This window comes from Sceloporus undulatus, chromosome 7, assembly GCF_019175285.1.
Source record: "Sceloporus undulatus isolate JIND9_A2432 ecotype Alabama chromosome 7, SceUnd_v1.1, whole genome shotgun sequence".
NCBI classification, from domain to species: Eukaryota; Metazoa; Chordata; class Lepidosauria; order Squamata; family Phrynosomatidae; genus Sceloporus; species Sceloporus undulatus.
The window spans coordinates 30263763-30289184 of NC_056528.1; the positions used below are offsets into that span (position 1 = coordinate 30263763).

Genomic DNA, 25422 nt, shown 5'->3' on the forward strand with positions numbered 1-25422 from the left:
CAGGCTCAGCACAGTTCCCAGAGCCATAGGATGCCAGAGCTGGAAGAGACCCTAAAGAGCCCTTCAGCCCAGCCCCACTGCCATGCAAGGAGACCCACTCCAAGCCCTCTTCTTGACAAATGGGGGGCTGCGAAGGCCTCTTCCTCAGCCTCAGCCCCCCCCCCCCCAGGAAGACCCACCCACCCACCGCCTCCCTTCCTCCCTGGGGGTCACTGGGCGTGGCTTGGGGGGAGGGCGTGGCTTGTGAGGGACCGGAGGCGGAGATGCTCTGACAGGGTCCCGGGTCCCTCTGCGCATGCGCACTGCGCCGCTCGGGCACTGGACCGCTGGAGAGACCCGCCTCGCCTCCGCCGGGGGCTGCCTTCCTCGCTTCCAGGCCCCGCCGAGACAGAAAGAGAGGGAGAGAGAGAGAGAGAGAGAGAGAGGTGGGCTCCGCTGGAGGGAAGGGGCAGAGCCGCAGGGGAGGGCGCCTACATCGCATCCCTGCATCCCATTGCAGCATCCCTGCAGCATCCTGCATGGTAGAAGGGGGCTGGACTGGATGGCCCTTGCGGTCTCTTCCAACTCTATGATTCTATGATCTCAGCATCATCCCTGGGGCCTCGATGGTGCCCTCTACGGGATCGAGGCCCCGGCGCACCCGATGCCCCTGGCGCGGCCCTTCGGTCGCCCTCCTCCTGCTGCTGCTGCTCCTCTTGCCTCCAGCGGGCCTTCCTTCCTCATCCCGAAAGGGAACGGAGAAGGAGGAGGCACTGCCTGGCCCAATCGCCAGCCCTCATTGGGACCCTGCCGGGGGTGGGCTGGAAAGGAGGACCGGGGGGGGGCAGCCGGATCCGACCCCAGCCCCAACCCCCCCTCGCCCCTTGGGGAGCCCTAGGGCCAGAAGCCGGCCCAGGGGTTGGAGTCCCAGGGCTGCCCCTCGCCCTCCCTCCTTGGGAAGCCCCAGAGGTCGAGGGCCCCCTTCCACAAGCTGACTTGGGGCGAAAGGGTCAGTGGAAGGAAATCTAGGCAAGCACCTAGATCTGGGTTAAGTGCTGGGGCTGGCTCTTAATGGTTATTATTTAAGAAGGAACTATCAACCCCTTTGGACTGCAAAGCCAGTTACTGTGTTTTTATACCCTAAACACATGCAAACATTTAAATCCGATGAGCCCTCCTCCCTGTTTGACTCACTGCCCTCTCTCTCCCTTTATGCCCCCCAATAGGAACATAAAGAGACCTCCCATTTGAGAGCAGTTTGGGCTGGGAATCTGCCCTGGGTTTCAGTCCGAACTCTGAAGGATCCGTTTCCAAGCCCTGCTTCCCCAACAGGCCTGGGATCTTGGCCTGGGAGCCCCGGCCGGCCAGCCCTGTGCCTTGGGGGGGGGTGCCCCTTCCTGCCCTGACCCTGTGCTTCCCTTTGGACCTAGGCATCGTCTCAGCCTCCATTTTGGCCACCATGAGTGGGAAGTCTCTGCTGCTGAAGGTGATCCTTCTAGGGGACGGAGGCGTTGGGAAGAGCTCCCTGATGAACCGCTACGTCACGGACAAGTTTGACTCGCAGGCCTTCCACACCATCGGGGTGGAGTTCCTCAACCGGGACCTGGAGGTGGACGGGCGCTTCGTCACCCTCCAGATCTGGGACACGGCCGGGCAGGAGCGCTTCAAGAGCCTCCGGACCCCTTTCTACCGGGGAGCCGACTGCTGCCTGCTGACCTTCAGCGTGGATGACCGGCAGAGCTTCGAGAACCTGGGCCACTGGCGGAAGGAGTTTGTCTGCTACGCCAATGTCAGGGACCCCGACCACTTCCCCTTCGTGGTCCTGGGCAACAAGGTGGACAAGCTGGAGTGGGCGGTCAGCCCCGAGGAGGCCCGGGCCTGGTGCCTGGCCCACGGCAACTACCCTTACCTGGAGACCAGTGCCAAGGACGACACGAACGTGGCTGTGGCTTTCGAAGAGGCCGTCAGGCAGGTCCTGGCCATGGAGGAGCAGCTGGAGCACTGCTTGTTGGGACACACCATCGACCTCCGCTCTGGCGCCAAGTCCAGTTCCTCCTGCTGCTGAGAGTGGCCAGAGCTGGCTGCTCCAGGGCAGAGATGGCTGGGGAGGGTCCGGCCAAGGGCCCGCAGCCCCAGAGCCAAGGGGATTCCTGGGGGGCTCTGCACCTGCCTTGTGCCCGTTCAGCCCACCTGGCCGACCGTGGAGTCTGTGGCCACTAGCAGAGCCATAGAGAGAGACCCTTTCCCAGTGTCCCTGGGACATTTGGCTAGAGAGATGCTGGAAGAGAGCCCCAGAGGCTACTGAAAAGGTGCCCACCCCTGGACCCACCATCCCTTGCCAGATGGAGGGGCCCATCAAGAGCCAGTAAGCTGGGCAATAGAGCGGTTTCTCCATGGACTGGTGAATGTGTGACCCCTCTGCCCTGCCCTGCCACTTGGGGGATGGTGCCAAGGGGTGGGGGAGAGGGACTGGCTGGTCCCAGAGCAACGCCTTTGGGTGCCCCCCTGGGAGGAGCCGTGTCTGGGAGCTGAGCCTTGCTGCCTGATTTTCTTCCTTGTACCCAAAGTTCTTACTGGCTTCACTGGTACAAGGGGGATTGGAATTGGGAAGAGGAGCACAAACCCTGGTGTGCCAAGGCCATACCAAGGTGGATTGCCAGGGAAGGCAGCTGTCCTCGTTACCTGGGAATGAAGGCCTGAAAATGGACCAGAGCTTTGAGGAGCTGGGCAGAGGGAATGCAAAGGTGTGACCCACAGATGCCAGCGTGGGTTTGTGGCCTTGGGGCACCAAGCACTCAGCCCAGGTTGCTCCATCCTGCTGTGAGCAGAAAACGCAGGGTTTTACCTGGATGCCTATTTCCTGTCCTGTGTCTCTCCCTCCAAAGGGTGGGGGGCATTGTCCCCCCAAGGGGTCCTGCGCAGCCTGGGGGGGTCAGCTGCCCCTGGGTGGGCTCTGGCCAGTCTTGCTGCCCCTCAAACAGCTCCCCCTCACCTCCCTCCTGTGGCAGCCGGGCGCCCTCTGCTGGGTCCTCCTGGAAATGGCAGCCTCTTCCTTAGTCAGGAGCTCCTTAGGCCAGTTGGAGTTAAAGGTCAAGGCTGGGCCTTTGGGATGGGGAGTGGAGGGGGCTGTGGGAAAGGAGGGACAGGAGATGCCAGTCATTTAAGGGAGGGGTTGCGCCCCCATGCAAAGCCTGAAATGGGTTCTTTGGCATCTTAAGAAATGGGTGTTTACATGTATATTATCATCACATTCCTTTTACATTCTGCTAGCATTGCCAAGTTATGAATAATTTTTATTTTGGAGCAGTTTTCAGGGTGGAGGGATGGTTGTCTTGCTATGTTGCCACAAACGCAGCAAGTTGTGTGGCACCTTAAGATTATTACGTGAGATGCCCTGGTGGCACAGAGTCCATTCCATCATCTGCACTCACCATTTGCCACAACTTTCTCTCTCGCTCTCTGTATGTGTTTATGCTTACACTGTGCAGCTGAAGAAATGTGCTTTTATTCATTGAAGGTCCTGCCTTGTTCTATTACTCCATCATGAAGGCAAAGGTGGGAGATTGCAGCCTTTCAGAGGTTGGGTGGACTCCAGTCTGCCCACCGCTCAATGAGGCTATGGGAACTGTAGTTCACCTTCAACATCCATGGGGCTGAAGGACCCCTGACAAAGTGGCTCGGATGCCCACCAGCCCAGAAGGCTCTGGGGAGAATGTGGGTCTTGCCTGGTAGGACTTGCTTGCTTTGCCTGCTTCCTTCCATGGATTTTCAAATGGTGCCGATCCACTTATTCTCAACAGGAGCTGCGAATAGAAAGGGGCAAAACTGACAAGTATTTAAGCCAATAAAAATGTGAATGTATTAAAGGGATGCTGAGTGTCCTCCGCTTTGTCATTTTTGCAAGTGATGCAGACCCTTGGCCTGCTCCTCCGTCCCCTCCCCAGATAGACCAGAAATTCCCTCCTTGGATCCATGCTGTGCTTCAGCAGGAGCATCAAGAGCAAGCAAGATGGTGGCTGTGAGAGAAGTGTCTTTGTTCCCTGGGGTTGTCCTCCTTGGGGAGGGGGCTTGGGAGCTGTGGATTGCCCCCTGGTCTGCCTGCCAAGACTGGTTGGATGACCAGAAGCTTTCCTCTTCTTGCGTCCAAGGAAAGTGTTGTTGGGAGGGGGAGCTGGGGAGTGAACCTGTGACCTTCTGCATTTGCCCCCACCCCTGCTCCACTGACCCCCTGACTTCACTACTACTTAAATGGGGAAAGACCCCTGAAATGACCCAGGGCAGCCTCTATCCCACAGATGGCAAAAGGAAGAGGCTCTCCTCCCCCTGTTTTCACACTGGTTGGAACCACCCCCCAAGGGAAACCCATCCACCTTCATCAAGGCTGTAGCCACCCTTGTGCCCCTCTGGTGCTGCTGCTGTGCCCAGAGGCAGCCGGTTTTGTCAGTGAGAGAGCCTGCCTTGTTTATGTGCCTCTCCCCCAGCTTTCGGCCGATCCAAAAACACCCACTGGGGCCTTTCATGCTGCAGAGAGAGAGAATGCCTGCAATCTGGGGGAGAGCGACCCTAGGACAATGCACCCCATTGATGCACCACAGAGAAGGCCCACTCAGGCCCACAAGTGTGGGCGCTAAGACCTGGCTACAGATGTGTGGGGAGGGCAAAGAGAAGGCGAAGGGCAAAGAGAGGAGCTGGGGTCCAATGGACAGTTGAGCCCAAAGAGACCCTCTCCTGCCTTCACTCTGGCACTTCTGGAAATGGTGGCCTCCCACCTGGGCCTAAAAAGTGGCCCTCAAGAACCCTTAGAGACACAACGTTTGCTCTTTGTGGACACTTTTGTTTTGTTCTGTTCCCAGAGGTGTCCCCAGCCATCATGGCTAAAGCTGAGCAATGGTTGGGAGAGCAGAGGTTCAAAGCCCCTGGGGACCAAAAAGGTTGAGCCTGAGCCACTGCTCTACGCCAGGCTTTGCTTTTCCAGGTGCTATGCACTGCCTGCCCCATTGTCTTTATATGCTTAGGGGAGAGTATTTCTGGACTGTCCTGTCCAAGGCCCCAGACTCACATGCCTTCCTAGTAGGTCAGCCAGCTGGCTCTTTGCCCCTTAATTAATTAATTAATTAATATCCTGCTCTTTTCCCAGGACTCCGACTCAGAGCAGCTTCACAGCAATTAAAAAACAAGCAAACAAACAAAAAGTACAATTAAAACATTTTAAAAATAAATAGATAAATGACATGCATTAAACAGTATGATTAAACTAGTCCAACATTCCTGCCTGTTCTTATAGTGATTCCTTAAATTGATGGCCTGCTCTTCTGGACCTTAAGGATGTGTTGAGTTTGTCCTGTTTTTTTCAGCTTGCATTCTTGCATGGATGGGGGGATCCATCCAGCGGTGGGATGAGGGTGAGTGTACCCCAAAGGAAGAACCTCCAGGGCTCCTGAGTGGGGGGGGGGGCAATCTTGGCCAAAGTGGGGCTGGGCTGGAGATGGGGGCACTTCCATTTGTCTCCAGCCAGACTTCTTCTTGCTTTGGCTCTATCTGAGCAAAACTGAGGAATTGCCCAGCTTGAGGACTCCACTCTACACTGACTCTTGGGGAGAAAAGGACGAGACAGACAAGTGTTTGTTCAGAACATTCTTTACTTTTATTTTCTTTAATTTTATAAAATACACCTTGTAAGGTAAGTCTGTAAAAACACAATCCCTTATGCTTTGTTAAAAAAAAGTTGAAATTCAAGATCAGAAGTGAACACTTTCAGCTTATTAATTATTTTTGTTCTCCTTGTATTTATTTTCAGGGGCAAGTTGGGAAGGAGGGAGGGAAGGAAGGAGCATAAGTCCTGATTATGTGTTATGGAAATCAAAGTGAAGGATAAAGGTATGGATGACGTTCCTAGTCCCCGATGTGGTCAGTTTCTAGCCTCCCCACCCCTTCCCCTTTTGGCCCTGATCCTCCACCGTCATCCCTGGTGGTCCCTGTGTGTGGTGGCGGCCCAAGCCTTCCCTCCCTTGCTTTGGGCATCTGCCCTGCTCTGCCCGCCATATGCCTCAGACCACCCTCATCCCACGGAGACCAGCGCAGGCAGCTCTGCCCATGGCTTTGTGCGCTCTTGATTGCCCCAGCAAAGAAACACCAGCCCAATGATCACACTTGCATAGTTCCAGGAGTGTTTGGCCATGGAGCATCAAGCCATGGGTTTCTACATGGCTCTAGATAACTGGGACAGGCTTGGGGTGAGCCTTTAAGATGCAGAGGAGACAATAAAGAGCAGGGAAGGGGAAAGATGTTACAGAGTTGTTTATATGCTCTGCAAAAGGTCATCATCCATGCCTCAACCTAAGACACCAAGGGAGAGAAGAAGAGCACCATTGTGAAGGTCAGAAGGAGGTGGCTCCATGCTAGCTGCAAGAGGGAAGGCAGATGGCCAAAGGGCAAATGAGCCCCTAGTGTTGCAAACTCAAGCAATGGCAATGGAGACGGCTGGTTATGGATTTGGCCCCACAGGGAAGACCATGTCCAAATGCTTAGGAATGGCAGCGCATGGGACACGAGAAGAACAGCCTGGCTCTTCCCTGCCCAAGTGCAAAGGCAAAGAGTCCCCCGTTCCAGCTAAGAGAGTGGGGGGGCACCAAGCTGCTTCTTGCTTGTCAGTTGGGTGGGTTAGGTTACAGGAAAGGAGGGATCCTTGTTGGCCTTGTTGCTGGGGTCAGTGCTCTCTCCCCATTGTGGGAAGATCCTTGCTCTAATCCCCTCCCCCCACACCTGAGCAGCGACAGGCAGGGCTGCACATGTATGTCTCTCCTTCCTCTGCCTGCTGAGACCCATCTCTTGTGCCAAGGAGAGCCTTCCTGAGCACATGCCTTTCTCTCTCTACTCGCTCTGGCTCTGGCTCTGGAGTAGGATGGCCTCAGCACCTAACAGTTGGGATTTCTTTCTCCTTTGGAGCAGAAGCAGTGGAACAGACCTGCTGGGTTGCTCTCAGGGAGACTCCCTTCTGGGCTGAGCCAGAGGGCCGCTGTGGGGGCCAAGGCAGAGAGCCAAGGGGCTGCCAAAAAGAGTCCATCCACCAACAGAGGAGTGTGTGTGTGTGTGTGTGTTTTGGGTGCGTGTGAGTCTCCCTTTCCACTGGCTCCCCTCCAAGCAGCTGCTAAAGGAAAAAGGAGGGGAAACAGGCAGTCAGGTGGAGTTAAAGGAGGAGACTTGGTGCAGAGGAGCAACCGGGTTAAAGCCTTGTAGTTAGAGGAGGAAAGAGCATCTTGCAAAGGTGGCGCCTCTCCCTCGCTGTTTAGAACTTCGTGCCCCGGCCCATCAGTTTGAGGACCGCAAAGTTGTAGGTGGCGGCAATGATGAAAGTGAGCTGGAAGGAGAGAAAAGAGGCAATACAATGAGAACACATCCTTGGCAGGCATCCTGCACAGAGCAGAAGAACAGCCCTAACCCTGCTCCCCCCAGACATCCCACTTTGCCCCTCTGCCAGGGTTTGCAGTGCTTCCCATGTTGACCCCCAGGCTTTGCTCCCCCCTGGATTCATATTTCCCAGGTACTCCCTGCCCTTTTGACCCTGGGTTTCAAATCTAGCAAGAAGGGGCCCCACATCTGACCCTGTGGAAATCAGGAGTGCTATAACTGCTGGGCAAAGAAGCAGTTGAAGGCAAGCCTTACCAGGGCCACCAGAGTGATCGCAGCACCCACAAACGCAGCAACAAACAGGTGGAAAGTCATCTGGAACTGCAGAGAAAGGACACAAGCAGCTATCAGTCTGAGGTCTTTGGGAGAAGGCAAACGTTGGCTCCCCTCTGAGACAGAGGAATTGGCACCAGATGGCACTGGATTGCATGGCTCAGGTCCAGGCTGTCTGCAGACCCTATCTCCCCATATGAGCCAGTCCTGGCTCTGAGATCGTCCGGAGAGACCCTTCTCTCAGTCCCACTCCCATCACAAACACGGCTGGTGGGAACACAAGAGAGGCCCTGCCTTCTTGTTGGCTGCCCCCAGATTTTGGACACAGCAACCAGGGGCCTTTTGCTCCACAGTGGTTTGTTTTGGTAAACATAATTCAAGCTGCCTTTCTTGGTGTGATGCCCCCTGTTGACCTACATCTGGGTTTACCCTAAGCATCTGGTTTGGCTGTTGTTGTTTTCTCTTCCTTTTGCACAAAAAGTTCAAGAAAGGGGGCTGGGAACTTGCCTCAGATGTCTTGCAGATGGAAAGGAGGCTCTGGCCGCACACTCTTCCTGGGGAGGCATTCCACGGAAGGACACCTGAAAAGAGGGAGGGGGCACAGAAAGCCATCTGGAGTCAGGTGAGGCTGGAAAGGAAAAAGAGGCACCCCCCTCCAGCGGAGAACAAGCCCCACTGCCACCTGCAGGGCAAGGGTGCCTTGTGGGCCGGGGAAGGCGTCTGTGCTGACAGAGGGACCCTGTACTGGCCAAGCCTGGAAACCAGCCAGTTGGGCTGCTTTTCACCCAAGGAGCTTCTCTAGGGCCACCTGGTTGTATACAGAGACATCCTGGGACAGTTAGTGGCTGAAAGAAGTCAGAGGATAGCTGGGCAGTGTCCAGGAGAAGTCCCACAAGAAATAAGACTTCCTGGATTGCCAACCTTCAGTCCTCACTGGAAGTCGATTAGAGCCAGGGGCGGACAATGCCCAGACCCCCCCCCCCTTGCCGCACAACCCTAGCCATGCTGGCATGCACTGGCATGGAAAAGGAGGGCTGTGCTGAAGGTGGGGTGAGTCCCTGCAGAAGGTGAGGGATGCCTCCACGCACAATGGCCCACAAAGCGCATACCTGGAGATTACCTAAGAGGAGGTTGTGCCAGTTCCTGTCACCATGAAAAGTGACCCATAGTTTTTTTGTGGGGTTTTTGGGTGATGTAGCCATGTTCTAAAAGAGTTTATTGCCAGCATCTGTGGATGGTATCTTCAGAGAATGCATGTGACTGTGTTGTTTCCCTCATTGGTTACATGAGGGTTTTAAAAATTCAAATAGCATACTCTGTGCTTTCTGCAGTTGATGCTTTGTGGCCCATGCTTAATGACCTTGCCAGGGCCTGCCTGCTCTGACACCATGGTCTCAGGGCCTGGTATAGTCCTCACCTGGCAACCTGACTCACCGTACATCCTGGCATCAGTGCAGAGATTGCCAATGCCAGCTGCCGTCTTGCTGGGGTTGGCAATGGAGTTGCATGTTGTCCAGGTGTTGAAGTAGATGTAGACGGGAACTGCGGCACAGGCCAGCACCAGGAGCCAGATGACAGCCAAAGCGTAGGTGATGCCCACAAACTGAAACGAGCGAGAGAAGCCAGAGCTGTGAGTGGGCTGGCAGGAACCTTTCACCAGGGGACATGAGACTGGAGATCTGCAGACTGAAGTGAGTTTGGGCAGGCAGCCTCATCCCATTTTGGGAGAGGCAAGGGGACATCTCTGGCCAATCGCACTGCAGAAGGGCTGAGTTATTGAGCCCATCCATGCATCTCAGTATGCCTATGCAGGCATGCACAGAGATGCTGCAGGCAGCTCTGATTAATATAAGCAGCCCAAGGCCTTTCTGCAAAATCCATCCTTGCAGGCACGGATATGTTGCACATATTACATATGCTCTCTGCATCTTTCTTCCTGGGGTTGCACACCTGGTGTAGGACACAGATCTGCCCAGGATTCAGAATACAAAGTTTTTCAAGATCTTTATCCCCCAGGAAAGAGAGGGTGCCTGTGAGGCCATTTTTCAGAGGCTAATGTGTCTCTGAGGAGCACATTTGGACTGTGCAGAAAGGCCCGGAGGTGCAGGTGATGGCTTCTGAATGGGCCAGATGGTCCAAGAGAGGCACCCTGGGTTCATGTGGGTCTGCAAGAGACATGCTTGTTTCTCCACCCCGTGCAATTGGACCTTTGCTCACAGCCCCTGCAGAGTATGTCCGGTGGTACTTGTGTGTCCCCAGAGTGTGACTCAGGGTGGTGTCCACTGGCCTCATGATGAGGGTGGCCCAGTGCTGAGCTGTGTACCTGTGACTTACGGGATGCGGTGGGTGCCTGACATGGAGCATCTGGCCCAAGAGGTGCACAAGGGGACAGATCTTGAGAGAAAACAGCACGCTGCTCGGCCCTGCCCCGGCCCTGAGTCGGAGCCTGCCTTGGTGCTGGAGGGCTTCAAAACGGCTTCTTTCTGCTGCGGAAAGAATTTGGGACGTCTCTGTCGTCTCAGACCAAGGTGGAGCATCTGGTCATTTTGCACCAAGGGCTTCCAGGAAGATGGGGAGAGGCTCAGAAATGCCTATTTGATTCATGGGCAAAGGTCCTTTTTTCTGAGGGCAGCACCAGCCACTGGGGAACTGACCCATATTTCCGCATGGATCTGGGTCAGGCAAATTAGGTCCACTGCTACCCCAAACCCAAATCTGCATTTGCAGAGCAGGCCCGCCAAATCCTACCTATCATTCACTCTGGGCTACCGCTGTGTGCCCAGGGGCCACTTCCTGGGGCCACTTCTTCCTGGGACCCTCTTGTCCCTTAGGCCACACAAGATGGACAAAAAGCAGAAGTGGCCAGATGCCCACTCTTGGTTTTGAACCGCTTATATTTTATGAGTGTTTTTTAAACTGTGCCAGAGGAGGGGCTGCACCCTATTCAAAAGCTGAATCGCTGCTTAGGGAGGCTTCTGGGAGAGGCAATTTGTTCCCTATGGGGTGAGTGGAGGTAGTCAGGTCTGGGGGCATTTAGGGGTGCTAAGGGATGCAAAAACATCCAGGGCTGGATCTTGCCCACCCCACTTTAACTTTAGGAAGGGGGCTCCATTTTCCCCAGGGGACTGCCAGATCAGGATTCCCTAGAGGACTGAGACCCTGGCCTCCCAGACCCATGGCCATGCCTGCGTCTGTTCTGGTTCCAGAGTCCCCGATTTGACAAATATGGCCATTACAAATAAGCAGAGGGACATCAAAGCAAGAAGAGTCTGGAAGGATGGTGGGTGGGAGAGAAAAGCCATGGGGTGAAGGGATTAGTGTGGGCAAAGGCTGGGTCAAGTGAGGCAGAGGCTCCAAGGGGGAAGGAGGGACAAGGGAAGCGTGGGGCAGGAGTGCTGGGGGACAGCATCCGCAGTGCCGTTTTCTCTCCAAGGCCCAGGGCCCTCCTGGCAGCGGGTGCTGGTCAAGCAGGGCTGCAGTCTCATGCCAGGGGTGCCAAGGGGGAGCCAGGGAGGGGTTGCTGGAGGGAGGGGGGCGGCGGATGAGATCACCTTGTCAGGATGTCCTAGCCATTTTCCCAGACACTGACACACCAGCTCCATAGAGTGAGCTTGCCGGTGTCCTCTGGAACCCCTCCCCTTGTGGCCCCCTGTTACCGTAGCGCTGAGGCCCTTGCCACAGATGGTGGTCTTGTAGTCGCCAAAGATCTGCCTGACAGCGCCGGTGGTGTAAAAGCCTTCGGCCAAGAGGAGGGCTCCAAAGAGGAAGAAGAAGCCAGCAATCCCGTAAATGGCGTACTGGAAGTCATGGATCCTGCAGAGGAGGAAAGAGAGGGGGAGAAAGAGAGAGAAAGGAGGGGGTGTTTTTGCATGCCCATGTCTGCCCATGTGCGCTCTCTCCATCCTCTCTTGGGGGGGGGGGAGTCATGCCATGCAAGGGCACATGCAGGAGTCAGGGGCCGTCTGTGGGGTGCAAGCATCCTACATAGGATGCAGCTATCTGGCTGCTCTCTGCTTGCTCCAGTTGGCTTGAAACAGCTGTTCCCACTGGAGGGACTTGGGGCTGGGGCCAGGGAGAGTACATGGCACTCGCAGGTGGGTGCAAGGTGGTGGTGGTCCTTTAGCACCCTTGTTTTGGTGGGGTGTTGCGCTGAGGAGAGACCGCATATTTGCAGGCAAACTTTGCAACCAGCAGCAGTGGAGGAGAGCTGGGAGACTGGAAAGACTGGAACGACTTAGCAGCAGCTTCCAAGAAGGGGACTGGGGTTCCCCATCAGGGAGATGAGAGGAATCTCAGGATGAGAGCAGTGCATTGAAAACTGACTAACTAACTCTCTCTGTTGTTTTCCTTTCTTAAACATGATTCTTTTTTTTTTTTTTAAAGAAATCTGGATGGCTTAATGTGAACAACAGCAGCTGATGTTTTGTACGTCATGCTCAGTCACATCACCAGGGACTATCCCTGTGGCACCATATCGTGTGTCTGTGTGATTCCTTGAATTCAAGCTTTGGCATGGTACCACCTTGGCAACCCTAAAGGGGATGGGGAGAAGACCAGTCAACGGGGCAGTGAGAGGTGCTTAAGCCCCAGCCACCCTGCAGGATGCTGTAAGGGATAGAAACCCAGTGTGTCTCTGGGAAATGGCACATGGGGATGATGGAAAAGTGGACTCAGGCTTCGACCCCTCCTTGCTAGGAGGATACTTACACATCCACCAGATACTCATAGTCCTGGTAGTTTTTGGAGAAGTAGGTCTCGACCAGGTGCTCTGTGCCCGTGAGTGCTTCATGTCCGCAGCCACAAAAGAGAGCTACCCCCAGGAAACACAGTCCGGTGGCCACCAGAGAGGCAACAGGCGCCCCGACAAGGCATCTGGCACAGCAGTCTAGCAAACCTGTGGAGAGTGAGGAGGGAAGCAGAAAGGAAGGGAGAGGAAGGGAGGGAGAGTCAGAGCTGATCAGCAAACATACGCTTTGCCACTTAAGAGAGAAACCAAGGGAGGCGGGTTGGAATTAATGGAAAGTGGATGGAGCCAGAAAGATCTGAGAGAGGAAACTGGGGAGAAACTGGGGAAGGACAATAAATCGCACTACTGGTGCCCTAATTATGACTCTGTGCTTCTAAAGACCCAGCACAACGACAGAAAATCTCTTTGGTGACAAAACATCTAGAATCTGGCTGTTCCAAGGAGGCCGCCGCTTCATTCCGCAGCGTGAAGACCCAGGAGAGGCATTTATCTCCTTCCACACTTGTTCGCATCTTGCATCCCTTTCCATCTATAACATGCTCAGGGCAGTTAACTCACAGCAGTATTAAACACGCCACAAAACAGCAGTAAAATGCAAAGTGAAAAAAAGGAAATGCTGCTACGGCATACAAACAAGGTAGGCCAGGCCTATAAATGGAACACAACCAGTTGACATCATCTTCTGCATGTTTACTAGTCAGATTATGGGCTAGGACTGATCTAAACACATTTGTCCACTGGTGGGAGGTCACCAAGAGTGGTTTCAGGCAAACCCCTTTTGGCAAGGATTGTAGGACTCTGGGAGCAGCCACCAAGGAGCCTATGATGGGAAGGAAGGAGGCAGTTACACATAACACACACACCACATATACACCCCACCTGGCTATGCTTGGCTCACCCCAGCCCCCAACCCCTTTGGAGATCCTCCTCCTCCTCTTCCCTGCCTGTTTTCCTCACTCCCAGAGAATGAGCCCATCAGAAACTCAAGGGGTCAAAGCTGCAGCCTGTGCTGATCTCTTGGTGACACGGAGGACAACAGCGGGTTTGTTCTTCCCCACCAGGCTGGGAGGACAATCTCATTGCTCTTCTATCTGTGCCTGGGAGGGCAGGCGGCCCAGAGACAAGAGGGGACAGGCACTGAACAATGGCAGTCACTATTTGCTTGGCCACTTGCTGGGGGCAGCCTCTGCCCTCCTCCCCAGAGTGCACAACTAGGGGCTACAAGGCCTGAAGCGGGGCACAGCTCCCTCCCTCCCACTTTCCCCATGGCATCTGAGGGTTTGGGGGTAGTCCTGGGGTGGGGCACTGCTGGCTTGTGACTGGCTCCTTGGCCACCTTTGTCCTGGGCTGGGAGCCAAGCCAGCCTCAGCTGACCTCATTCCATGCCCCAAGCACCCACCCGCCCTGAAAAGACAAGATGGAGCAACTTCGTGAAGCTCTCCCACCACAAGGGATGGCTCTCCTACGGCCCACTTTTCCATCGCGCATGTAGACATGTGAAGCTCCCCAATCCTGACTTGGTCTGTTGAGCCCTCCAACCGATGGTGGCTCTTTCTCCGGGGTCTTGGGCAGAAGGATGGCTTTCTCAGCTTCATTACCTAGCCTTTGGGGCTTTTTGGACCAGGAGAACCCCTTAGGACTGATATATTGGCCCCTCTGCGAAGTCTGGGCTTCTATGGCCTTCCCTAGGTAGGAAAGAGGAAGCTCCTTGCTTGATCCCAAGACATGCCACACACACCTTCTATGAACACCAACCTGTGCATGAGGACTACATACGCCTCCTGCATCTGACAAGATGGACTCCTTGCCTGAAGATTTCTGCCTCAATCCACCTCTGCAGCTTTGCGCTGTTGTGAGACCCCAGTGCTGTGGCTGCTACTTTGACAGATGTGGCTGGTTTTGCTTCCTCTTCTCCTCTCCAGGCTAACTTAGTTCTTCCTGAGACCCTCCAGCACTTGGGGAAGGTCATCCTACAGGCTGGTGGCCTCCTCCTTTTCCTGCCTCACGTGTGTGGTTGTTGAAACTTCTGCCTCATCCCTCCTGTAGTTGTCTGCTGGTCTCTGCCTCTCCATTCCTTTCTCTCTCCCCACAGAGGTCCTGACCATTTATCCCTCCTCCGCTCACAAAACACCCACACATTCAGACATTAGAAAAGTTTGGCACAGCAAACTCTGATCCCAGGAGACAGTGTCTGGAAGGGCCATGACTGTGGCCCCAAAAGGAGCCTGTGGTGGCTGTGGAAACTGAGCCAGGTTGGCAGAGAGCGCCAGGCCTTGGCCCCCTGGACAGGTCTCTCTGCAGCCGAGCGGAGACCGGACCCAGTCCGCTTCCTCTTTGCCTCCAGGCACGGCAGCCTCCCACTTCAAAACCTATTCCCACTTGTCTTCTCTTGAACTCAGAGCTAGGAAAAGTACTTCTTAAAAAGTTATTTATTGCATAACTCATCCCTGCCCAAGAGTGATTTGTTACCACAGACATCAACAAACGGAAGAAGGAAGGAAGAAAGGTAGGAAGGTGGTGCATCATGTTGATGTGTTACTTTTTTCCTGGTACTTTTTAAAATAAAAATTTAAAATCATTTAAAATTGATCAGACCGTGGCATAAAATATGGGGGAGAAAATCATCTCCAAACTGCTCCAAATATGTCCTTTAAAGTCATGCAAAATATTCATTAAAAGCAGGGCAAAAAAACCCTTTTACACAACCCCCATGGCACTTCCATGCATTACATTATTTCTGAAATGTGATAACATTATATCGTTGTTACCCCTCAAAGCCACATGTTGCAGGTAAGGATGCAACTAGTAATGCTTTACTTCCAATTCTGCATCTAGTGTCCAAAGTGAAATTCCCTATTTCCATCAGTACCATCTTGTCAGCACCAGAGTGCCACTAGGGTGCCTTGCTGCCAGCCTTTCCTGGTTCCACAGATTTTGGTGGCACCCCACAGATGCCCAGCCTGGAGAGCCATGGAGCAGCCATATTGCCAACGCTGTGGGTTGTGCAGGTGGGCCACTTCATCGGGTTACAATGCCAGAGACTTTATAGTTTGGAGGAAGGCAAGTGAAGGTGACATGAATGACAAAGGGATTTATAATTCAGCATGAAGAGGAGTAGAGGAGGTTCTCCTCTCTCCTCGCTCATCATACTAAAAGTGTGAGCATCCTATGAAGCTGAACAGAGAGAGAGCCAACAGGGCAGGTAAGAGGGGGAAACCTCAGCCAGGTCACAGTTAAACTGTGGAATTTCCTGCCACAAAAGGTGGCAGCAGTTGCCAACTGGCGCGGCTTTGAAAGGGGATGTGACGCATTCACAGAAGACAGGGCCCCTCATGGCTACTGAATCAGGATGAAGAGCTCCCAGGATGAAAGCAGGACCAAATGCCCTTTTCCTTGGGACTTATCCAGCCTTGAGGCTCCTCTCTTGTTCCTAGGGGTGCAATGCTGCCCTTTTCACAATTTATTGCAGAAGAGCCACTGGCTTGCCTCCAGCACAGCTGCCAAGCACCCATTTCCAGTCTGGCATATGCCCCTCCACCCTCTTTTTCATGGCCAGTCACTTGTGGGGCTTTGCTCCAGCCAGTCCTTGCACCCTTTGTCTCTTGCTGGTCCAAGTTCTGCACTTTCTGGGGTGACAGAATGAGGGGGGACCATGCCCTGGATGGCTCAGTCCAATGTCCTTCCCTTCAGCCAAGATGGTGCCAACCCATTGCATCTTGCAGAACACCAAGGGGGGCACCCTACGGTGGCGCCTTCCTGGGCCCTGGCCATCCTCTCCTTGCAAGCTTCCAAGTTTCGGGGGCAAAGCCAGAAGCTCCCCAGCTGAGTAGCAGCAGCAGCAGCAACAGAAGGGGGGGGCTGGGCCAGAGAAGGCAGTGGAGGTGGGGGGCATATTTGGTGCTGGAGGTAAAAGAAAGGGCCCCTTGTCTGCGCACAATCCCGGGCCTTGTGCTCGGAGGCAAAACAATGGGCGCAAGCAATGGCTGCTGGGGATGAGCCCCTGACAGATCCTGGCTCCCTGCCTCTCCCACCCGGCCTCCTCCCACCAACATGGAGCCCCTCTGGAGGGTGAATATGGAGGGGGGGCTGTGGGCACCGTGGGCAGCTGCGGATGGCACAGGAGGGGAGGGGGAATGGCACTATGGGGCCGGGGGGGGGGCCCTTTGGAGTCACTCACGCTTAAGCTGGTGGGGCTGAATCTTTAAAAGGCAGAAAGGCTCTGACACCCTTCGCACTCGCTGCCCCATTTCCCTCAATCTGCAGAAAGGAGTGGGGAAACACAGGCCACCATCCAGTTAGCACCAGGCACATGTCTACATTGCACTAGTCAGAGGGAGACAGTATCTCCACAGAGCAACAGAAATTTTCTGCTGACAGCAGCAGAAAATGTGTTGCACATAAAGCAACACTGAGTTTGCGTATGGCACACTGCAATTGTGCATGGTGGTTGCACATTATGTCTTGAAGTTGCATGTTTTGCATTGCACAGTGGTGGACAGTCATTGCCACGTGTTGCACAATGCTGATGTTCTGCATGGTGGTCGCATAACTATCTCCACGTGCAGATTTTCACACACACACAACACACACACACACACCTGTCTAGCAGGGAGTGGAGACTGTGAGGCCTGGCTGCTGAGCTGAGCACTCTCCCACCTCTCTGTTCCTCCATTCCTCCATCCATCTCTCCATCTATCTATCTCTCTATCCATCCCTCCATATCTCCATCTCTCTCTCCATCCATCCATCCATCCATCCATCCATCCATCCATCCATCCACCCACAGAGAGACAGTCTGACACTGAGGCTCTCCATAGCCCTACAGCCACCAGGAGAACTGTATTAATTGCAAAGCAGAGGTGACCACCACCTGCCCCTTGGCACACACCAGGGCAGCTCCATCTGCCAAGTTTGGGATGACTTCCCTTTCAGGCATCTCCCCCCCAAAAAACAAATGCTCCTGAGCATCTTCTTCCTGTGAGGCTCCTGTCTCTGGTTGCCAAGGAAACTGCAATTGTTCTCTGGCTCTGGACCTCCCTTCCTCCATTGGGGAGGTCTGTTGAAGGAGGAGGCTTTTGGAGGAGTCACAGGCTTTCTTTGCAAGGGGATCAAGGGGGCAGGGACAGGAACGCTTTCTCCCCACCATCACCATCACCCTCACCATCATCGGTGCCCAAAGCCACCAGCATCTCTGTGGGAGCTCTTCTTTGCAGCTCTGCCATCCCTGAACCAGCCACATGTCAGGGGCTTAAAAACCAGGAACAAAGTCACCGCCTCTTTTGTTCCTAGAAGTTCCTCACTGGCGTCATATTGATATTTGAATGAAATATTTGAATGCCCTGGAGAATTTCTTTGGAAGGGTGGGGTGCCAACGCCTCCTAAGACATGAGCATGCCAACATTTCTTGCTCTCTCATAGCTCTCTAGATAAACACCAAGGAGAGAAGAGTAGTGAAAGCAGGGCTCAGGAGACAGAGCCTGCATCCTTTTCCCATTGCACAGTGATAGTGCCATGATCCCTCTGCAATTGCCAGGGCTGCATCCTATGGGACTGCAATGAGCCAGTTTGACTAGAGCTCCCTGGCTGACAGCTCTAAGTCCCTCATGAAACTAGGAGTCCATAGCTGCAGGAATGGCAGTTAAAGTGGAATCGTGTCTCTATTAACTTTGAAATGCACTTTGTTGTATAGTCATAGCACTTTGGTCCTGCTGCCCTTGGCTCATCCTCCAAAATCCTGGATGTGCCCCTGTTTCTCCTTTCTAGAGAGCTCTCATGCATTCCCCTGAAAAACAAGCCCTAGGGTCCTCTTACAGGGGATTCTGGTCCTTTCAATGAGCCACAAAGGGCAGGGTTTCATTGGATGAAGCCATCCCAGTTAAAGCAGGACCAAAGTGCTGCAGCTGTGCAGCGTGGTCCCTTTTGAGAGGCCCGTCCAGGAGCAGTGCATCTGGAGGGGTGCATTGATGTGCCTTTCCTTGGATGCACAAGGGGTTCTTCACAACTTTTTCCTCCTGGTAGTATCTGCCTGAACCGACTGATCTCTCTTGTTCTGGTTCCTGCTCTGTCTGAGTTGATGGTGAGGGGATGATGGGTCCTCCTCTGGGCCACAGCACAGCAGAGGAGCCGCATTTGATGACCTCCATGGGGCTTCAGAGAAGAGGCTGCTCTTCTGTTTGGCTCCTTATCTCAGGAGGCTTCCAGAGCAAACATGGGAAGGGAAGAGAGTGCAAAGAGAACGGCTGAATGCAGCTGCCTAAAGGGACAGGATGGCCATCTCCTCTCCATGGACTCCAGCCTCCAGGGCCAGATGAACTTCAGCCAAGAGTATTAAAAGGGCTAGCAGGAGTCATCTCAGAGCCACTGACAATACTCTTTGAGGATTCACAGAGGTCTTGCAGGGCTACTACGGCTGTCAGAGCCTGGCTACCTTTCCAGACTCCAGCTCCCAGAATCCTCCATGGGCGCGGGCGGTGCTGGGAGCTGGAGTCTCCGAAGTAATTTCCCCAAACTCCGTCCCTCTGCTCCGGGGCCCTCGGGGGAGTCCTTAGGACCGGGCCAGGCAAGCCCCTCTCCCCGCCCAGAAGCCCCTTCCCGGCCGGACTCACCCATGGCTCCGGTGGCGGTGGCGAGAGAGCTGGGCCTCCGGTTCCTTCCCGCGCGGGTCCCTCTGTGAGTCCGGAGTGGCTGCGGCTGCTGCTGCTGCTGCTGCCTTGGGCCCGGGCTCCTCTGCTGCCTCGCGCCTCCGGCAAAGAAAAGGCGCCGGTCGGGAGCCAAGCCCTTAAAGGGACTGCCCTCCCCGCCCTCCCCCCGCCCTCCCCCGCCCCCTCCTCCCCCGATGGACTCTCAGCCTGGAGGACCAAGGGGGAGGGGGGCCTTGCTTGTTTATGGGGCTTCAGCCAAGAGTGGTGCTGGAATAAGGTGCCCGGCAGCAGGGCCATTGCAGAGAACGAGGGAGGAGGATGCGCGCAGAGGGCGCAAGCGCTGGGGCGGTGGGTCCAGGCCCTCCAAGGCGGGGGTTCCTTAGGAAAGGGTCAGTGCTGGCCCCTGGCATGAGGCTAAGTTGGGGGGGAGGGGGCGGGGTGGGTGGGGGGCCACCCAGAGCCTGTATCTCAAAGGGGCTGGAGGGACTCCGGGGGCCCGGCACCCAAGAGAGGGAGAGGGTCCTTCACTTTACCTTCTGGCCCATGTAAACTTCGCAGGCACAGCCACAACTGTCAGAGGCAACAGATGAGTGACATCCCTTAAAATCCCCCAGAGTACACTGGGACCCTTCCAGGTGTCAGTTCCGGGGGGGGTCCCTTCCTCCTTGGACGGAGGGGGCCACAGACAGAGGCAAAGGCAAGGTGCTGCATTTGGGGGGCACATGGAAAGGGTGGATTATTGGGGGCACAGAAACATGCCAGCTCTTTTGGGGCTGAGAAGGGTAGCCTTCAAGGATTTGGCTCCATAGCCAAACTGGCACCATTTCTGGAGTTTTCCAGGGGTGGCAAAGGTGAGCTCTGCAGGGCAAGGTCATGCGCCCAGGTTGCCCAAATGCCCCTCAGCGGAGGCCCTTCTACCATGGGGGGGGGGCATGGGCACAGTGGGGCACGTTGCCCTCTCTGGCCCTCCCCTCCCCTCTCCCCCCCCCCGAAGAAGGGCCAGGTGCAACTTCGCAGATTTGGGGAGGAGGGAGGGCCCCCCTCTATGGCCTCCTTTATCCCCGGGGCTCCCAGAAGGCCTTGCGGGGCATCGGGAAGGCTGGCAGAGCGGCGCCGGAGCAGGGCACACACTGGGCCTTTATGCGCCCAACAATAGCGCCCACAGAAGCCGAGGATCGGCCAGAAGGCCCCCTCCATCCCGAGCGAGGAACAATGGGCCAAAGAGGGGCAGAGGCAAAGTTTGGGGCTGGGAAGGGGGCAGCTCGGCTCTTCCTCCTCCTCAGGGTCCAGGAGGGGGTCTTGGCACCGCTTGAACTCTTTCTGGCTCAAGGCTATGGCATTCTGGGAGTTGGAGTATGTTGTGGGATCTTGAGCGGAGGCCCCACAACATACTCCAACTCCCAGAATTCCATAGCCTTGAGCCAGGGAGGCAGATAAAGCGGTGTCAAACCGGGTTATTTCTCTAGTGTGGATGCAGCCTCCTCCTCCTCCTCCTCCTCCTCCTCCTCCTCCTCCTCCTCCTCCTTTTTCTTCTTGGCTCCATTAGTCCGAAAGCGAGGCGCAGGGAGCAGGAAGGGTCCCCCGAGAGTCCTCCAAAAAGGCTTTCCTTGCTGCTTGGATTCCCCTTCAAGAAACCCTTCAAGATTTCTAAGTGCAGCAATTATTTCGAAAGGCTGAACCGTGTCTTTCTTGGAAGGAATTCAGAGGGAAGGCACGCTCTCCTCCTCCTCCTCCTCCTCCCTCGACCCAAAAACAGCCACGGAAAGAGAGGGAGGGAGGGAGCGAGGGGCACAGGACCAGCCCCAAAAGCGGAGCAAAGGGGCCCGGGGTGTGTCTTGGGGGGGGGTCGCTAACATCCCAAAGGGAGGGGGCACTTTGCTTTGGGGCAGGGGCTGGTCTGAGGGGAGGCCACCCCCAGGGTCACCCCCTTCCTCCCCCCCAAAGGACACACCCTTCTCGAACACTTTGGCCAAGTGGCCAGCTGGCCTGGTGCCCCCTATTCTTCTCGCTGGACGAAGGACCAAAAGTGGCTGGAGTGGGGCTGCCCCCCAGAGCTCCCACTCGTGTCTCTCGCCCTCCGCCGGGCTTCGTGGGACGTTTTGGGGGCTCACTCTCCTCTGAGCCGGCAGGGGGCGCCAGGCTCCGTGCGGATGGCCGGCGGCCGGAGCGGTGGCCATCATCAGCCTTGGCTTGTTCGGACTGTTTCTCCCAAAAGTCCCCCGCCGAGAGGAGCATCCGTGGCTCCGGTGCGAAGAGGCCGAGGGCAGGCATCGGTTTCCCGGCTGCTTCGCTCTCGGTGGGTCGGGGCTCTTAGTGCTGGCAAAAGGGTCCGGCCATTGACCCTTGGGGTCCCTTCCCAGCCCATTGGCTCCTCCTGTTCTCAGCAGCCCACCCCTGGTGCCCCAGGAGGGTCTCACTCCAAAGAGAGGGGCTCCAGACTCCTGAGGGACAGAGGGAAGGACCCCTTTCGTCCTGGGTCTGTGGGGTCTTACCCTGGGCTCTGTCTGGGGGGGCCTTGGCCAAAGTCCATTCACAAAGGAGAGGGAGTTAGTTGAGAGAGCGGTACACTACTTTTCAAGACTCTTTCACTTCTTAGGCCTGTTACAGACTGCCAAAATAAAGCTGCTTCGGGTCTCTTTGGAGGTATGCTGTTTAAATGATGCATGCATCCTAAGAATCCAGAAGCTGCACCAAAGCTGCACTCCAGTGCTTAGGAATGGAGTGTGGCTTTGGCGCAACCTCCGGACTCTTAGGACCCATGCATCATTTAAATAGCATACCTCTAAAGAGACCCGAAGCAGCTTTATTTTGGCAGTCTGTAACAGGCCTTAGTTTGCAAAATAAAAGCGCAATACAGCAATAAGTGAAACCAATGTATGTAATAAAGTCCAGCCCACTGGGGCTTGCAATGTCCAGCAAGCGCTCCAAGCAAGAGCTTCAGGCCCTTCCTAGAAGAAGCAAAGGCATCGTCCACATTAATAGGAGTGGTCACTCTGCATTGCTCCAATGGGCCCCAAAGGATGCCAAAGGGATCCTGGTTCTGGGGATTTCATGCACCAAGGGTCCAAGGGAGCATGCACAGGTGGTACCTCTGCCCTCTCTGCTCCTGAAGAGCTCCAGATGGTGGATGCTGGAATATGTAGTAATAAAAACTTGAGGCTGCATCCACCCTGCAGAAATAACCCAGTTTGGGACTGCTCTAACTGCCCTGGCTCAAGTCTATGGAATTCTGGGAGCTGGAGTTTGTTGTGGGCCCAGAGCGGAGCAAGGCAATCAAAGCGGTGCCAAACCAGGTTATTTTTCCAGTGTGGATGCAGCCTGTGTAGCTTATATATTAAGCACAGCAACAGCGGCATGTGATCCAGCCGCGTGTATCTGAGCTTCTGGTAAATGAATTGGACACATTGGTAAAGTAAAAATAAGGTTGCATCCACACTGCAGAAATGGTCCAGTCTGAGGCTGCTTTAACTCCCCTGGCTCACTACAAACTTCGGTTCCCAGAATGCAGTAGCACTGAGCCAGGGCAGTTAAAGTGGTCTCAAACTGGATTATTTCTGCAGTGTGTTTTGGATCTAAGTGATTAGGGGGGGGGGGACCCAACTATACTTAATACAAGGGTCCCTAGAGCTGACCCTCATGAGTCCAAGTAAGAACCAAAAACATGCTCAGAGGCCCAGCCTTGTGGCTGCCTCCATCTTGGAGGAAGGCAGGAAGAAAAGAGGATCCAGAACAAATGGTCATAATAAAACTCTGAACCATGAGCAGAGAGTGGGAGGAGATAGGAAGTGACCTCTCCACAGTCACACTGACCAAATGACCATAGAGATGACCAATGCAACTGTAAGGAAGTCAGCCCACCCACCACTTTCTCCCATTTCCATAGACACAAGCACTTATGCTATACAGTTGTCCCTCCATATTCGCTAGGGTTTGGGGAACAAGATCCCCATGAATATGGAAAAACCGCAAATAACAAAAACACTGTTTTTACCTGAGAGGACACCTCTCTAGGAATCTCTAGGTCCTCCAGTGCAACTCTTTGGTCAATGTCCAACATGTTAAAGTTGACCACAGAGTTGCACTGGAGGACCTAGACAGTCCTAGAGAGCACATATTAATGAAATCCGTGAATAATCAAATCCGCAAATATCAAAGCCGCAAATATTGAGGGATGACTGTTTTTCAAAAATGGGCAGCCTTTGGGCAAGAACCCAAAAGGAGGGTCCTTCCCTTCAGGATTCCCTTTTGCATTTCCTTCAGGATTCCCTTTTGCAAAGTGCATTTTTGAAAAACATTTCACCCTCAATCCAAAGTGAGTAAGTGGGGAAAAAAGAAAAGAAAAACAGGGGTCGCTTTTAGGAACAGGGAGGAAGGCATGAGTAACTCTGTAGTTCCCCCTGCTCCCAACCTGCATGGATGGATGGACAGATTCAGCTGCATCCAACCCTCCCCCAAACTGGGACTCAAGGCCTCTCCATTAAAATCTTGACTTTTCTCCATGGATTTCCTGGGAAACAGTCTCATCTCTCTTTGTGAATATTTCAAAATAGCGTCTTGGTGTGACTCAGGGGTCTTGATCCAGAAACGGGGGCTTCTCTTAGGTCCTTCAACTGAGGCCTCACCCAGGTCCCCCAAATGGCTGGTTTCAAAAGGGGAGTGACAGCTTCTCCCTTTCCCCTTCTTTCCTGATGTACTTATCCCCTTTCCTTCTCTGGCCTCTCTTCCTCCTTCCCTTGTTTTCTCCTTCCCTTCCTTCTCTCCCTCCTTCCCTGGGCCCTTTCCCCTTCGGTCATGGCCTGGGTACTGCAGGGCCTTCTCCATCCAGGAGCCATGCATTGCTGGCCAAGGATGTAATTGCTCCCTATCTTTGGAAAAAAGGGAAGCAAGAGAGAGCAAGCTCCCTGCCGCTCTGGAGCTATTGCAGGGAGAGGCTTTGACATTGCAAAGTGATAAATATCTTGCACTCTGTCTCTGGGAGGGCATTATTTTCTAGGACTCACACAGAGAGTTGAGCAATTTCCCTCAATTCCCTCAGCATCAGGGGACTTGGGCAAAGGGAATCTGGCTTTTCTGTCCACACCGTCGTAGTCTCATGCCCCATCAGCTGCATATAAATGCCATTTGTACACCATCCAACAGATCTGCATACTCATTTAAGGGTTAAAGTGAGAAAGGTAACCACTGATCATATTCACATTGGAACTGGCAAGAACAGGGCAAGGAAGGAAAGAAGGAAGGAAGGAAGGAAGGAAGGCAGGCAGGCAGGCAGGCTTGTTCTGGTGGATTAACTCTGGTCCATATATTCTCTTAGGACCACCTCAGTTTGTTGGGACTTGACATCTCCCACATCATCTGGGGACACAGGGAGAGATCTCCCACGCAGGATTATCTCTGACCTCACTAGTGAGAATGAGAGGGATGCGGTGGTGGTCCATGGCCTGCAGGCTGTGTCCAGCCGACTTCTTCCCTGGTGCTCCCATCTGACCTCTTTCCTTCTCCACGCTTCCCTTTCTGCCATCCTCCTTTCAGTCACATTAATCACAGCCATGACATGGAGTCCAAATGGGCCCAGTGGGTCTGAGGCTGGTTGCAACCAGCGCAGCATGGAGGGCATGATAAGGGAGCCAAAGGGAATTGCTGCTTCTGCTAACAAGCAGAGAGAGGGAGGGAAGGATTAAAAAGCAAGAGATGAGAAAAGAGGAGGAGGAGGAGGAGGAGGGAAATGATTCAAGAAGAGAGGGAGCAAGTCTGAGAAGGAAGGAAGGCTATAAAGCACAGCAGAAGTGCAGAAAAAGAAGAGGATGGGGCAGGCAATATTTACCACTTTGTTTCGGCAGGATGTCAATTGACTGCATTTGCAAATGAAGAATCATCTCCATGGGGACCTCAACTAAATCAACTCAAGTTTTGCAGAAACCCATTTTAACAGATATCCAATTGTTGGCAGTTTTGACTTTGGAGCTGAGCAAGACTGATCAAAGTGTTGATTGAGTTGCAAAGCTGGAAAAGCATAAGGGGGGGAAAGGCAAGGAAAGAAGGCAGCAGAACGTATTAAAGACCCGGTATAGTTACAGCTCATTGCATTACGGTCTTAGCTGCACAAATCTGGACACAAAGCAGCTTTGCCTTGTTACTAAAACTTGAAAAATCTCTGAAAACATGGCCTTAAATCATTAAATAACAAATGTATTAGATAGCATTTAGTAAATTTAGTAAATACCGTTAAGTAAACTGTGTTTATGTTCCAATATACAAAGGAATCCTGTTGCCCCTGAGAGAAAGAAAGAAGCCGATAGCATCATCTTTTGTAGACTTAAGTCTGCTTCTTCAGATGTGTTGATGTTTGCAGTTTGGGCAAATGTCCTTCTTCAGCCA

The 25422-nt window shown here is 54.1% G+C and overlaps 2 protein-coding genes across 3 annotated transcripts; one reads left to right on the plus strand and one right to left on the minus strand.

Moving 5' to 3' along the window:
* Positions 1-408: 408 nt before the first annotated feature.
* Positions 409-3842, plus strand: RAB9B (RAB9B, member RAS oncogene family). Its single transcript, XM_042478165.1, has 2 exons — positions 409-425; positions 1410-3842. Exon 2 carries the CDS (start codon positions 1439-1441, stop codon positions 2042-2044), a length of 606 nt encoding a protein of 201 aa, XP_042334099.1. The 5' UTR covers positions 409-425; positions 1410-1438; the 3' UTR covers positions 2045-3842.
* Positions 3843-5612: 1770 nt separating this feature from the next.
* On the minus strand, positions 5613-19175 carry PLP1 (proteolipid protein 1). 2 transcript variants are annotated; one of them, XM_042478161.1, is made up of 7 exons: positions 19012-19175; positions 12367-12553; positions 11211-11472; positions 9094-9262; positions 8167-8240; positions 7642-7707; positions 5613-7336 (listed from the first exon to the last, which is right to left on the minus strand). In XM_042478161.1, exons 1-7 carry the CDS (start codon positions 19013-19015, stop codon positions 7265-7267), a joined length of 834 nt encoding a protein of 277 aa, XP_042334095.1. In that variant the 5' UTR covers positions 19016-19175; the 3' UTR covers positions 5613-7264. The 2 variants fall into 2 exon arrangements, with proteins under 2 accessions (XP_042334095.1, XP_042334096.1); XM_042478162.1 differs by having other exon boundaries at positions 5614-7336; positions 11316-11472.
* Between the last annotated feature and the right edge of the window lie 6247 nt (positions 19176-25422).

Bases quoted from the DNA above. Each gene is read 5' to 3' on its own strand.
- RAB9B (XM_042478165.1), top strand. From the start codon at position 1,439: ATGAGTGGGAAGTCTCTGCTGCTGAAGGTGATCCTTCTAGGGGACGGA.
- PLP1 (XM_042478161.1), bottom strand. The intron at 11,473-12,366 runs GTAAGTATCCTC...CCTCCTCTGCAG, and splicing joins TATGAGTATCTGGTGGATGT to GATCCATGACTTCCAGTACG. The intron at 8,241-9,093 runs GTGAGTCAGGTT...CCCTCTTTTCAG, and splicing joins CACTGATGCCAGGATGTACG to GTGTCCTTCCGTGGAATGCC.